Below are 15,264 nucleotides of genomic sequence, written 5' to 3' on the forward strand. Positions count from 1 at the left end.
GGCAGGGGGATAAAGAGGCGCGGCGAGGAGCGGGCGTCGGTCCCGGGAGGCTCGCGGCGCTGCTCTTCTCGGGTTGGGAAGCGAGGGCGAGGGCGGCTCCGCGATGCTCACCGACAGTTTGGTGGAGGAGTTCGAGATACGCGAGGATGAGCCGTGGTACGACCAGCAGGACCTGCAGCAAGGTGAGGGCGGCGGCGGCGGCGGAGGAGGAGCGGGTCGGCCCAGGGTCCTGAGGGGCTGCGGGTGGGTCAGGAGGCTGGGAAAGAGGCGGCGAGGAGAAGCCGCCGGAGAGGGAAGAAGGTGGGTCTGGGACAATGGAGGGGGAAGGAGAGACAATGGCTGAGGGGAGCCGAGGTGGAAACTGCGGGAAAGAGAGGAGAGAGACCATGAAACGGTCGAGGAGAGGAAAGTGAGGGGGTTGGGGTTTTTTCTTTAATTTTTCGAATAAGTGAAGAGCCTTGTGACGCCTCACTGAGGACTAGCGGGTTTCAGAAGCGCGGAGATCCATCCTCACGTGTCGCAGGTAGATGCGCGTGGGGCACGCCCGTGTGGAGATGACGCCCGCCGAGTGCCCAGCAGGCGAAAGAAGAGCGAAGGCTGGCCTTAAAGGGCAGTGGGGTGTAAAAGGCACAGCCTGTGTCCGCCCCTTTCTTTCTTCATACCGTACCGTATCCCGCTTTTCCTTCAAAGAGTGGAAGGTGATACATTTTTTAATTTTTTTTTTCTACGTTTCTATTTCTATGAATAAATATGAAATAGTAATGTACATAGTTTTCCTCCTTCCCATTTCATTCTCACAACCAGTGCTTTTTTAAAAAAAATGTTGAGGGGTAGGCTCATTTTCCGACTCCTCCCCTCAATGAGGCCAAACTTAGAAAAAAATCGCCCCAGAAAAAAGCACTGCTCACAACAATCCTGTGAGGTAGGTTAGGTTCAGAGCCAGTAACTGGCTCAAGGTCTCCCAGCAAGCTTCATAGCTAAGTGGGGATTACAAATCCCTTTCTCCCTGGTTCTGGTCCAACAGTCTAACCCAGCTTTTCTCAACCATGGGTCCCCAGATGTTCTTCACCCATCACCCCTGACCACTGGCCATGCTGGCTGGAAATGATGGGAGCTGTTGTCCAGCAATTTCTAAAGACCCAAGTTGGAGAAAGCTTGGACTTTAACCACACCAAGCTGCCTCTCAGTAGCAGAGACCAATTAATGGATATTGGCAGCAGTAGGTCCCTCCTTGTCTTTCCTTTATTTCACACAGTCATAGTTTAACTCTTCTTGTTTTCTTTTCTTTTGGTCTCAGATAAGTATTTCTATCATGCCTTTCATGCTCACCTGCTCATGGCTTTTTCTCCTGCCCAACTAGCTCATCTCTAGGGTGTATCTCTCATCATTAATCTCACGCTTTTCACCTGCACCTTTTTGTGACATAGGGAATAAGCCCCACTGAATTCTTTAGGACTTCTGAGTACACATGGTTAGGATCACAGGCTTAGTTCTTTGTCACCCCATCCCTCACCCATCAGCTTAATGGGTTTAGTTCCCCCGCCCGTCACGTCTTTTATCATCATCAAAACACATTTTATATTCAGCTTTAATTATTTATCTCCACCATAAGTGAGTATCCCTAGTCATTTAGACCCCAAAATGTGATTTGTGGCATAATAAAAGCACACCAAAGGGGCTAGAGAAGGAGAGAGGGGCAAGAAGTAATGAGAACTTATGGGGAGAAAGTAACAAAAACAGGGATGTAGGGGTAGAGGCTTGGGAGGTAGTATGCTATGGGGTATGAGTGGCTTGAGGGTGACCGAAGTCCAGTGGGAAGAACACTTAGGTAGAGAGAAGTTACTTGACGGTGGTCTGGGGAAGAGTAATGGGGATTTGGGGACACCAGTTATGATGCTATTTGTGGGGGGAGGAACTGGAATTGTGACAAGAGAATTTGTGGAAGACACATTGAGGATGCATGATGAGGGGAGAGGACCATGGAAGGTCAGGAAGGCATGGTTCTCAAAATTGTATTTTACTTGTACAGTTGTTGGTTTTATTTTGTTTGGGTCTGTGGTCACATAAAAAAGTATCTGTATCTTATGTGTGCTCAGGGGCATTTAAATCTGTTTAGATTCTTCTAATGATATAGGTACAGGCCAATTCCTTACAAGTTTTATTAGGAAATTGAATCCTTCAGACTCCAGTGGGACTTTCTCAAGAGTGAAGGTGCCTAAAAGGCTCATAAGTAAGCCCTTTGAACATGGTGAAATTTAACTTCCAAATAAACATGTACAGTATGTAATTAGATTTCTGGAAAGCTCTTTACAGACCAGTGAAATTAAACATGCAGTTTTCCCACCATTTAATGCACATTTGCGAGAAGCACTGGTTCTAGTCTGAATTCATGATCAAATCGGGGTATGAGTTATTCTAGGTTAATGAATATAAATTAAACTGGAGAAATTCAGTTGGTGGAAGACCTTCAAGATTTTACTCTAGCACTACTTACTTCAGTGAGACTAACTAAGCCATAGAAAGATTCAGACCCTGTTCTTGCACCCTAAATATTAAAAACTGCATGTGCCCATGTATTTGTATTTAGAATAAATAGCTTTTCAAGGAATAAGGCAGGTTGTGCTATAAGATGTGCCATAAAGCTGGCAACAACATAATTGTGCTGCTGAGTAGGGTATGTATAGAAGAAAAATGAGTTTGGTATGCAGTCTGGAGGAGGCTTGTGGGGTACAGAGGTAGAAAGAGTGCCTTTCTTATGGTAAAAGCAGCCAGTACTTTACAGTACAGCTCTGCTTGGCTTTTTCAAGGACGAAGAATTAAGACTCTGACTTGTATCTAGGAAGCTGAGGGTGTCATTTAATTCACCTTTGGATGCTGGAAGTGTAACTGTTGAAATTCTCCAATTTTTATTTTTATTTTTTGTTCTGTGTTATATTGGTTTGTGCAGAAGCTGATGTGATATATGTATTCTTGCTCACGTAACAGCATTTCTTGTAGTTTCAGTAACTTCAACATGCATAACTTCTACATAAGCCAATAAACTGCAGTGTGTTTAAAAATAGAGCTCTTTCTTCAAATAGTATCTAGGACTTGTATTACCCAGTTTAAAAACCTCGAAATAGCCAGGAAATGGGGACAGTCAAAGGCACGTCTGAGATGTGTTTATATAGTCAAAGCTCTTGCTCACTGCATTGTTATACAACTGTTTGAATATGTAGCTCCTTTAATAAGTCAGCTTGATCTTTGTTATTCTTGCATTGACAGTCCAACTTTATTGCATTATTGCAGTCAACTAACCATTCTTCTGCCAACATTCAATTTTAAATTGGCATTTTCAAGTTGTGGAAAAGGGAAGGTGTGATTTAGAAAATACACCCCCCCCAAAGTGTTAAGTTTCTGAGACACTTAAATGATTTTCCATTGTTTGAAATTTCCAGTTCAAAGTATTACTGATTTTTTTAAAAGTTAAAATATATGCTTTTGTCTCTCCAATGGAAGATTTCAATAAACATGTATAACTTTGCCTTAAGCTTTGTAATTTTTGTCTTGCACCATGTGGACAAATGATTTATAATGTCTCATTATCTAAGCAGTTGTCTTGAGCAGCTTCAGTCTCCCCACTATTATACTGTACTGCTAATGCATTTCAATACAGTATTTGGAATGTGGCATTTATGATTCATTTTGCAGCCTCAGGCAGCATACTGTGCCTTGCTACTTCAAGACTGTTTAATCTAGTTGGAATGACAAATTGCAAAACTGGTAATTCTCCAGGCACTAAAGATGTTGGTGGAGAAATATAAACTTGCAAAGAGGCTTTAATTTCCAGAAGCATTCCTTGTTTAGTCTCAGTGATGGCTTCCTTACTATGATTGCAGAAGATGTAGATGCCTGAACTTAGTTTTGCAGGCGGAGCGTGTGGAGAATTTAAGTGAACAGTGGTGACAAGAGGCAAAGTTCTTTGATGTCATGGACAAATTAAAAATTAACAGGTCTGTCTGTCTGGCATCTAGAGTTAAAGAACTCAAATATGAAATTGCTGACTGTATAGCAAAAATATGTAATGTGTCCCTAAGGTTGACCTCTGTACTAGAGGACTGGAAAGCAGCCAGTAGAACACTGATTTTTAAAAAGAAATCAAGGGAACTGCAGGCCAGCTGGTATAACATCTGTTGTGATGGAATCATTATTAAAGATATCATTTTATCAAGCATTCAGAACGGGAGTGGGAAACCTTTTTCAGCCAGAGTACCACATTCCCCCGTGGGAGACCTTGGGGGGGCTGCTTGCCACTGTTGGGGCAGAGGGGAAAGTGAGGGAAGCAGTAGGTTACGCTTAACTTCACTTTCCAGCTATACACAAATCAGAGATTTCTACACACATGCACCTACCTATCCAGGCAGGCATGAGACATTCAAGGGCATATTCCACCCAGGCAAAAGCATTTGAGGAAGGTGAGGGGGCAAGGCCTAGGGAGAATCTTGAGAGTCATATAGAAAGGTATATGAATTTCATGACATAAACGAACCTGGAGGGGCACAGATTCCTAGTCGCTGCTCCAAATCTAAACTTTTAACAGTTACATCCCCAGTGTCCATTTTAAAAATTACATTTCTGTTCCTTCTCTCTTCCAAAGCACTCAAGGTAGCATACTTGGTTGTTTCCCCCCACCCTCTCCATTTTATCCTCACAACAGTTCTGTGAGGTAGGATAGACTGAAAAAGAGTGACTGTCTCAAGGTCACCTGGTGAGCTTCATGGCTGAATGGGGTTTTAAACTCTGGACTCCCATATTCCAGTCCAGCACTCTAACCACTTCACGACACTGGCTCTGCATGAGTGTGACAGTGATTGTGCACTTGCTTACACTGTGCATGTGTGTGGCAATGTTGTCATAGGTCTTGCAGTATGGTGGATGTAGAAAATTAGAGTTGAAATGGGATTATTGTCCTGTTGCTGTTTAAATTTTGAATGCAGCTTCGTAGGGAATCTAATACCACGTTCAGGAAATTGTTAGTGATGGAGTAACTGAACTTTGAACTGTTAAGCATAGGCAAATGCATTTTATGGTTGAGTAATGGATTAGGAATGTTGCGTCTCAAGTATTAATCAAGTTTTCTTGTATTGCCACTCTTCTGGGTGGCATTTAAACAGAGGTTCTGCATTTTTCTTCATTTTCTCCTCCAAACCTGATAACAGCTGTCTTCATGGCAGTTCCAGAGATTGTTAGAGGATTATGTTGAATTCTAGCTTGAGTATATTTTGGTTTAACTGTGGCGTAGAGCAAAAAATGGTCACTTGTTACCATACTTAAAAAGCTAGCTTGGCATAGGAGGAGGCAACTTCTTAAGTCTGTGAGTCCTTCCTGATATATTTTAAGATGCTGATCTATGTAGTTGTGAAGGAAAAGCATTAAATAAAATTGTGTATTCTAATCATTTGGTAACCAGAATAACTTGTTCAGTCAGTTGCAAATTATCTGCTTTTAAGTCTTGCAAATACTGCTAGGAGAAGTCTCTTCTTGAAATGTGCATATTAGTTATTAAATGTTTTTAAAAACTGGAAATAAAAAAGGATAAAAATGTGTGTGAAATAGTACAAACTGTGCGCTTAGGTGATGCTGTTCAAGTGTGCACCGCTCCAAAAATGAATTGGAGAACTGTCATGTTGAAAATTGCATGATAGCTAATCAAAACTCATCTTTAAGGGTTATACCAGGTTCGTGACACATCACAGACAGGCAGCATGAATATATGTAAGCTCTCACAGTTGGAAAAGGGGTACTGATGGCAGGGAGTGCTCTTAAGCTTGATAAATGGCTAAAATGACAGATTTTGATTTAACCGACTTCTCCTGATAGTATTTAGGGTGTGCAGGTTTTAAGAATCTGTTGAATTTCAGCATTTTGGAACTTGTAAGCCTTTGGTATCAACAGAAGTTGACCTGTTTTTAAATAACATGCATTCTCTGATACCTAGTCATCTCTACAGCTCTATACCTGAACTTGAAAACTTAGTGGTCAGGTGGCACCTTAGTGCACTAGAACACGGGTAGGAAATTGGGTAGAGTACTTGAAGCACCTGCTTTTCAAACTGTATGACTTGAAATAGGCAAGTCCTAGAAGGGCATCACTAATTTCTCTCTACATTGCAATGAGGATGTAATAGAGAGGGTCAAAAGAAGAGATGGACAGAACTCTAGCATCCATAAAGTACACACACACACACACACACAAAAAAAACTGGAAAAATGTGAGCTTTGATTAGTTGTTCTTAGGAATTGTAGAGTTTTGTTTTTTAAAAAATGTGCCGTAACAATTGTTACCAAAGTTTGTCCTTAAAAAACACGATAGCCATTGCACCAGTTTAAATACACACAACTCATTTTAGATCTCCATCTTGCTGCTGAGCTTGGGAAGACGCTCTTGGATCGGAACACAGAGTTGGAGACATCCCTGCAGCAGATGTATTCCACCAATCAAGAGCAACTGCAGGAGATAGAGGTAACAACTGCACATTGGGTGCAAGCGAGCATTATTCTGGCCTAGAGCAGTGACTGTACTTCAAACCAGAAAGTCCTCTATTTGAATCTTCAGTCATGAACTCACAGATGGCCCAGGCAAGCTGTCTTTCACATGGCCCCACTGCCTACCTGCAATATTAGGTTACTCCTTATGGGGTCATGGTTAGAATTACTGCATGATAATGGAAGTGAAGTGTTTGAACACATGAAAGCCAAATATTTAATATTGCTAATCTTAGGCTCGATGTGTACAAGGCACTGAGGATTTTCCTTTTCCTTCCTTTTTTCTAGATCTAGGGGGAAATAACATATAGGTGTATGAATGCACTTTTAAAAACGCATAAATATAAAGGACACCAGCTACTGAAGTTAGGTGTAGTGTTCAGTGCCTATCAATTTGGTTTTTATGTTTTACTTTTGTATTACAAGCTGCCATGGGAATTTTAGAACTAATGGGTAGAATAGATTTGATTGACATCCTATGCTCTTTTAAAATGTGGGGTTTGGGGGGGTATTGGGTGGTTGTTTTTATTTTGATTATGTATTTTGTGGTTTTATGTTTTGATTTTATTCCGTGAACTGCGCTGAGACCTCCAGTTATAGGGCGGTATGTAAATTCTCAAAGCTACAAACATGAGCCTGACCAAACTGCGGGAGGCAGTGGAAGACAGGAGTGCCTGGCGTGCTCTGGTCCATGGGGTCATGAAGAGTCGGACACGACTAAACAACAACAACAACAACATATAAATTCAATTAATAATAATAATAGTTTAAAAATTAAAAATAGTTTAAAAATTAAAAATAGAATATGAATGTACCAAATAAACACAACAGTTTGCCTGTTCCCCCAGTAAAAGGCTTTGCAATTGAGGGTGGTGTTTTCTGTTCAATTATATGGATTCAGCTTTTTGTATCTACCAACCAAGGGTGCAAATCTGCTTCTGCTAAAGGAGTATGTGGCTCCTCTAGAGCAGTGTTTCCCAACCTTGTGCCTCCAGCTGTTTTTGGACTACAATTCCCATCATCCCTGGCCACTGGTCTTGCTAGTCAGGGATGATGGGAGTTGTAGTTCAAAAACAGCTGGAGGCACAAGGTTGGGAAACACTGCTCTAGAGTATGAGAAGTGTAGGGAATAAAGTTCCAATCTGGTGCCTTCCAGATGTTGCTGGACCACAACTATCGTCTCTGACCACTGGTCAGAGCTGATGGGAATGTAAGTCCAAAACATGTGGAAGGCAAAAGGTTGAGGAAAGCTGGTGTGGAGCATCTATGTGTACTTCATTTGAAGTTGTACATAAAGCATGTTTTAAATGGTTTTGGTTGCAACCTTGCCAGTTTACCTGGGAATAACTTGTATTGATTTCACTGGGGCTTTCTTCTAAGCAAAAATATACAAGATTGCATTGCTGGTTGCACTCTCAATTACAAGTTGGCTCTGATCAATTTGAAAGCTTCCTCTCCATGTTTCTGATAACATGACATTGTAGATGCCATTTTAGCTGGCAGTGCTTTATTATAACAAGATATTCAGCTTGCTTTCAGAATAGCAGACAAAATTAATCTGGTTCATGTTTACACTGAGATTCAGGCTAATGCTAACCTTGGCTAAACCCTGTGTTGCTCACAGGCTGACTATAAATTGCAACAGGTAATATGTCTAATTGATTCTAATAGGGTAAAGGTTGCGGGTGGTACTAGATTAACTTGTAATCCTGCTTTAGACTTCTCAAAATGTAAGCTTATCAATCATTTTAATGAGGGAAATAAAAAGATTCCAGCACAGAAGATTTGATTATATAATCAATAGGCTACTTAGAGTAGTGGCTTTAAACTTCAGCTTCTCCGAAAGATTCATGTATTAGCAATGTGTACAAAATTCCAGCATTCAGTTATCATAATTCTTCCTGTGCAACTTCTTTGGCATATTGATTCACTTGAAATATGCTAAATGGAACTGTTCTCACCAGTGATCTCAAGTCATTTTACCGCATTTCTGTTTCTCATAGTTGGGAGCATGCGATTGAATAGTGTTTGAGGCGGAAATCCAGAGTTTGCCCCTCTTGCAAAGCAGCTTAAAGTTAATGGTTTAGTATTCTTATGCCGGACACCTCTTAGCCAAGGCTTTCTGAAAGTAGTTTTCACAGCTTTAAAAATAAACCACCTGTTATATTTCTTGAATAAAGAGGCTTGCACTAAACATTTAATATAGATTTAAAACAGGAGCCCCTTGACAGGGATTGCAGGAGTAACTCAATTTATAAAGGGGAAAGTAGGAACTCACTATCAGCTGACAAGATATGCTATGCAGTATTGCCCTATTTACCCATTATGTCTTTTCAGCTTCTTGAAAGTGTCTGTAGTTTTAGAAATAAACCCTTGAGTCAAAATCTAAAGCTCTCCTTCAAGTGTGCCTAAGGGTTAAGCATGCCCAGTGGAGTGTTTCACTTTGAACAAGAGATTAGTCAGTCTCAAACTTTATGCTCCCATCAATTTCCAAAGTGATTTGCCATGGTGGAGAGGGGGGGGTCATGTTTGAGACAGAAAGCCTGTTGGGCCATGTACTTAAACTATGTTGAATCCTAGGCCTAATTTTATCTTCCTTGCTACGTAACTTTACCATGACTTGTGTGCTTGGAGAGTAAAATGGGAGAGCTCTGTGTTTACTTCTGCAGAGACCTTTAGCAGTCTGAGGGATTACTCTGGCCTGAGTTGTTTGAAAAAGGTTAGTTGTATAGTGCCTCTCATTTGGGGTAAGAAGAAGGCGTATGTACTTCAGTATCGTCCTGCTAATCTTAACTATCATTGCCTGAGATTGCAAGGAAAGCAGCAAAAATAATGTAATTTCAACCGCTGGTTAAGGAACCCCTCTTTAATTACATTTGCAACATTAACCGTACATTATTTTGTAGTATCTTACAAAGCAGGTGGAACTTCTGCGTCAAATGAATGATCAACATGCCAAAGTTTATGAACAGCTTGATGTCACTGCCAGAGAACTGGAAGATGCTAATCAAAAGCTAGTTTTTGACAGTAGAGCCTCGCAGCAAAAGATAATAAGGTAATATGCTCTTGTGGCACTTTGTTTCCCTTCCTTAACGTGCACCATATATATAATGCATATTTTACTCCAACAATGTCTGTATAATTTAATTGTTGCTTGACCCTCCTGGATTTTGCCTGGGCTGAGGTTGGGAGTAGGGACCTGACTTTTCTCCCTGTGTCCCCCTATATCCCTCCCGCCACCACTTTCATTAAGCTAACAGCTGAACTGAAAGATTCCGTCCTTGTTTGAATATAGCTTCTTTCTAATCTTGCAAAATGGAATCCACTAGAAAAGCAGAGTCTTTATCTGGGTGAGGGAGATGTATGTTAAAGTGACATGGAGCCTTTGGAGGTACTTGTTAGCTTTTCCTCCTCAGGATGGTGGTGGAAAAAGAATGAACCCTGATGCCTTCTCCCAATCATACTTTGGGGGTCAAGAAATAACCAAAAGACCGAGTTTCTGACTCCCAGAGTCAAGATCCTGGAACACAAACATCTCTCAAAACTGCAGTTTAAACAATTGTTGATGTGTCAAACTTGACTTATGCTGATAAATTTGTGTACTTCTGTGCGTGCAATTTTTCCCCAGCCTTACTGAGACTATTGAAAGTCTTCAAGGACATATTGATGATCTCCAGAGACAAGTGGAAGAGTTAAAGAATTCTGGGCAAGGGTATGCGAATCGTGAACGGTGTGAGCATCCAAGATCTGTTCATAGTTTTGCATGTCTGAAGGAATTGTATGACCTTCGCAAGTAAGTTTCAAGTTCATTTTCTGTGGAAAAGTTATTTAATGTTGTTCAGTTTTGGTAGAGAAGTAAAAAATAAGTCAAGCATACTCTGATTAGGAAATGTGTCAAGTTTAGTGATGGCATAAGATTAAACAAAGATTATTGAAGATCTGTCCTCATCAGCTCTAAAGTGAACCTGTCATATATAGCCACGTGTGTATATTTTTCTGACGTTTTTGATGCTCTGGATAACTTTGGGCTGATTTCTGCACTTTAGTTGAAAACGATGTTGGGAATTTTTGTAAAGGAAGATCCTGGGAAATCTAGGCCTCTTTCATTAGCCCTTCAAAGGTCTCTAAATCAGCCTATTTCCTGTTCTCTTCAGGCCAACTAGTGACAGACCTTTTTCTTTAAGGTCAACCATTAAGGTGTTTGCCTTATGTCAGAACTGGTATTGTATCCTTATGAACAGTATGGCTTTCAGAAGGTTGGTAGAGAGTCATAGGGATGGAGACTTGATGGTGACTGTTACAAGTTGTTGATATGGATGTGTGTTCTCTGAATTTCAGGACAGTAGAAACCATAAAATGGTCCAATCCAGATCCTCTTACTGAAGAAAATTATCTAAATTGTTGATTTAACTCTACAATGCTTACCTCGGTTTTTCTAGCTTTTTACAAAGGCAAGGTACAATCTCTAGTTTTTGTAGAGACCTAATACAGGCAGCTCTTTCACTTTAGGGTTCATGTCTAGAAACTGGCACACACTGCTGTGCTTTATTCATCCATGATAATAAAGTTACCCTTTGTATAAAAAAAAGCGAGTTATTGGGAAGAGCGAACTAATGCTTTTCATTGGCTCTTGTTGTTTGTGTCTAGGTATTTTGTTTATGACCATGTTTTTGCGGAAAAAATTACTTCTGTGGATAGCCAACCGAGTCCTCTGGAGGAAGAAAACCAGAGGTTAAAAAAGGCAATGACTCTTTTGCAAGCACAGCTCAGCATGGAAAAAGAGAAGAGGATGACGATGGAGGAAGAATACAGTCTCATGCTGAAGGAGAACTGTGATCTTGAGCAGAGGTTGGTGGATGTCGATCTATACCGAGCCAGAGCTGAAGAGCTCGAGTTTGAAGTGGCTGAAATGAAGCAGATATTTCAGTCTGAAAGCACCTTTGCTAATGGGGTGGAAAAGCTTGTTCCAGAGTCTTTTTTTATTTCCTTCAAAGATTCTTTAGAGAGAGATCTGAGTCAGAGCCCTTCAGATTGGAGCTCTTCTGATGGGGTTCTTTTAACTGTCCCAGAACCCGACAGAAGGGCACTCAAAAGAAGCACCAGCGAGACCTTCCTTGGCAGTGTTGCCGGTGGGGATCTTCTAATAAAGGGCCATGAAGAAACCTGTATCCGGCGGGCAGAAGCTGTAAAGCAAAGGGGCATCTCTCTGCTTAATGAGGTCGATGCACAGTATAACGCTTTGAAGGTCAAGTATGAAGAACTCCTGAAGAAATGTCAACTAGACGAGGAGTCATTGAAACATAAAGCTGTACAAACTTCTAAACAGTATTCCAAAGATGTCAGAGTGGGGAATAAATCCTTGGACATGTGTGTTGAAGCTGAACCCACAAATGCTGACCCAGCTCCAGCCAGCTTGCCTTCAAACCCTCCACCCGAATACAAGCTTCTCTTTAAGGAAATCTTTAGTTGTATCAAGAAAACCAAGCAGGAAATAGATGAACACCGAGCAAAGTATAAATCCTTTCCTTCTCAGCCTTAACAAACTTTCTGTACATCACTACTACCTTAGAAAACCGTTGTTCTTGAAGTAGCTGTCTGAATGTTTCATTTGAAACATTGCTGCATGTCTGTTCTGCTAGAGTATATGTAGGTTGACTTTTTGAACTTGTAGGATGGGTTGGGTCCACTTGTTTTGGGGTGTGTGTGTTTGAGACAGTTGTTGCCACTGATTTGCTCAGGACATTGCAGCTTATGCTAAATTGGCAGATGAAATGGTTACGTGACTCTGCTAACTGCACCTAATGCCTGGTAATAAAAGTATTTTGGAGAATTGGAAACCACCCAGTGGCTGCATGTAAAGAGTTGTCACTTATGGAGGTCTAGTTTTTGGATTCTTTCTGCAGTCCTGAGTTGGAAATTTGAAATTCTTCTGTAGTGTTGTATTTCTCTTCAACAATGGCAATTCGGCTATTAAACATGGTATGAAATCAAATTGCAAGTCTGGTCCATTTTTAAAAGGCAACCTCCTTGCATTTAATATTTGATTCCAAAGATTTTTTTTGTTTTTGTCAGACCTGTGATTTTAAGTAATAAATTTAACAAGAAACATCCATGCAGAGATCAAACACTGGTTTAATTTGCTTGAGTAGATGGACATTGGTTCTTCTGGAAATAAAGTACAGCTGCTGTCTTGAGAAGAAATTGTTGCTATAGGAATGATTGGAACAGAGAAGTGGCCATTGCTGAGTGTGCTACTTTTAAGTAACAAGCGTTCTGTATGTATCCGTTCTATGTGTATGCTAGTTCAAATTGCTCCTGGAAGCAAGCGTCTAGTTGGGAGTTTTGGAAGCTTTCATCCCCTGAAAAGATGAGCAAAGATTTCTTCCACTGTTCCGTAAAATATGGGCAGTCTTTTTCACTGAACATCTCAAATAGGTCCGGCTATTCCAGGCTTCCTCAACCTCGGCCCTCCAGATGTTTTTGGCCTACAACTCCCATTATCCCTAGCGTGGTCAGGGATGATGGGAATTGTAGTCTCAAAACATCTGGAGGGCCGAGGTTGAGGAAGTCTGGGCTATTCTATTGGCAGGATTTCTCACTGCATAAACATTAAGTACTTTGAACTAAACAAGGCTTGAGCTGAATGCTTACTTTATATGAGTTACAGTGATTATAATGTCACATCAAAGGAAAAATGCCAGAGAATTCTTCAGGCAGGACCTTGATTTCACGTGAATTGGCAGCTTAAGCTTCTCTTCCTGGATCTTTCACCCCCTAGTACATATCTAGTTTAAGACAAAATTGGTAAGATTTTGAGCATTAAGGCTTTATCAGATGGGCCCCATCATAGCTGCCTGAACCAGTGACCATGCCTCTTATGCATGGAGTTGTCACTGGAGTAGCAAACGTTCTGTATGTAAAAGGGACTACGGTGTGATAGGGGGGTATTTTTGAGGTATATTTAATGTATAGAGTGTTGTCTTATGGCAGAAGGTTATGGGTTCAACACACTGTTCTGCTGCTAATAATGGCATTTGTTGCCAAGACCACGTGCATGTTATTGTTCACTTGTCTTAAGAATATTGTATTTAACATGGAGGATGGCTTCATGTAGCACAGAAAACCTTGAACAAGCTGTAAATGGAATGGGTAGGTGTTACTATGCATATTTTCTAGGCTGTACAAAACTATTCCCAAAAGAATCTTCTGCGATTACAAGTTGAACTTGAAAGTAAATCTTATTGCAGTGCTTTTATATTACTGAGCACATAGCTCTAAGAACAGACCTCTGTTCCCTAAAGTTGCTCTCAAATACACAAAGATGTTAAGTAACAGAGCTGAGGATTTAAAGGGTTTACCAGTACTGCATAAGATATGTTTTTTCAAGAGTAAAAGGTACTGTACCTGTCAACAGTAGTGTTGTGATTACATTACTAGTTAAACTGAACATGTTAAGGGATATCGCAGCTTTAACTTGGTTGCTGCTATTGCAAACATCTCTGCCTTATGTACAGTGTAAAATGGGAATGGCTTCTTGTTCTTGAATTACATGTTTTTCCTGGATATGGACACACTCCACCAAACTGTATTTAAGCTTATTTAAAGATTTGTAAGCTATTCTGAATATTGGTTTGTTTTTTTTAATCCCATCACAAATAAATCCCTTCAACAAATAAGCTTCTGAAGTTTGTGTGTGCATGTCTGTGTTTAAGTGAGATTTGCCAGTTGGTTACTAACTAGGTGCTTGGAAGCATGTAGAAAAACCACTTAATGCTTTTTTCAGTACCTTTAGAACTATGGGGGTGGGAAAGGAGAAGGATATTCTGGGCAGCCTCAGTCTATCACTGGTGTACAGTGGTGCCTCGCAAGACGAAATGAATCCGTTCCGCGAGTCTCTTCGTCTTGCGAAGCACGGCTCTTAGCGGCTTTAAGAAAAAGGAAACAAACTCGCAAGACATTTCGTCTTGCGAAGCAAGCCCATAGGGAAATTCGTTTTGCGGAACGACTCAAAAAAGGAAAACTCTTTCGTCTTGCGAGGTACCACTGTACTTGGTATTGCTGCTGTATTAGGCACATGTCTGTTTAAAAGAATAAAGCCTCTCCACCTACGTTGACTTTAGAACACTGCAGTCCAGCTCATGTGCCTAAATGTTTTTTTGGAGGTTGATGAGCTGTGTTATCATTGATCATTAAAATCACAACTACAGGGTGACCTATTGTATGAAAGATGACTAGCAACGACCTTATACATTTAAAATGAAATACATAGCTGCTAACAAGCCCACTTGTTCTGGAATAAATCTCGACAGATTTCACAACTAGCAGCAGAGAAAACCCTTATGTTTAACTACACTTGCAGTTTATTACAGCACTGCATTCTATGATTCATAGGAAAAACCCACCTTCAGGGCAAAGGTAGAAAGTGGTGGTGCTCATGCTGTCAGCCTTCAAGGTAAAATTTTATCTGAAGCAATGGGGGATCTGTACTGGCACCAAGTATGGTGATTCAAACTGCACATAGCCGAGGCACCATTTGCTAGCTATGCAAAAAAGAACACACACCCCAACCATATCTTCCTATTTCCAGAAACAATTGGCAGTTTCATACTTGAAACAGTATTTAGTACAACAACTCTTCCCTAGAACCAGAGGTTAGGGTTGTTCCTTTCCAAAAAAGGAAGGGATGGGGATGAACTAGAAGTAAGAACATTTGGGATTTTAAAAATAATTTCCCACTATC

The 15,264-nt window shown here is 40.7% G+C and overlaps 1 protein-coding gene across 1 annotated transcript; it reads left to right on the top strand.

The window, feature by feature from the left end:
* Positions 1–2: 2 nt before the first annotated feature.
* Positions 3–14,200, top strand: CDR2 (cerebellar degeneration related protein 2). Its single transcript, XM_081839886.1, has 5 exons — positions 3–182; positions 6,389–6,501; positions 9,431–9,579; positions 10,153–10,317; positions 11,172–14,200. Exons 1-5 carry the CDS (start codon positions 104–106, stop codon positions 12,061–12,063), a joined length of 1,398 nt encoding a protein of 465 aa, XP_081696012.1. The 5' UTR covers positions 3–103; the 3' UTR covers positions 12,064–14,200.
* The last annotated feature ends 1,064 nt before the right edge of the window (positions 14,201–15,264 follow it).

Source organism: Podarcis erhardii (genome assembly GCF_964252035.2).
Source record: "Podarcis erhardii genome assembly, chromosome: 14".
Classification (NCBI taxonomy): Eukaryota; Metazoa; Chordata; class Lepidosauria; order Squamata; family Lacertidae; genus Podarcis; species Podarcis erhardii.

Excerpts from the sequence above, each read along its gene's own strand:
- CDR2 (XM_081839886.1), top strand. The coding sequence starts at position 104 with ATGCTCACCGACAGTTTGGTGGAGGAGTTCGAGATACGCGAGGATGAG. Across the intron at positions 6,502-9,430 it reads AGCAACTGCAGGAGATAGAG|TATCTTACAAAGCAGGTGGA; the intron begins GTAACAACTGCA and ends ATTATTTTGTAG. Across the intron at positions 10,318-11,171 it reads GAATTGTATGACCTTCGCAA|GTATTTTGTTTATGACCATG; the intron begins GTAAGTTTCAAG and ends GTTTGTGTCTAG.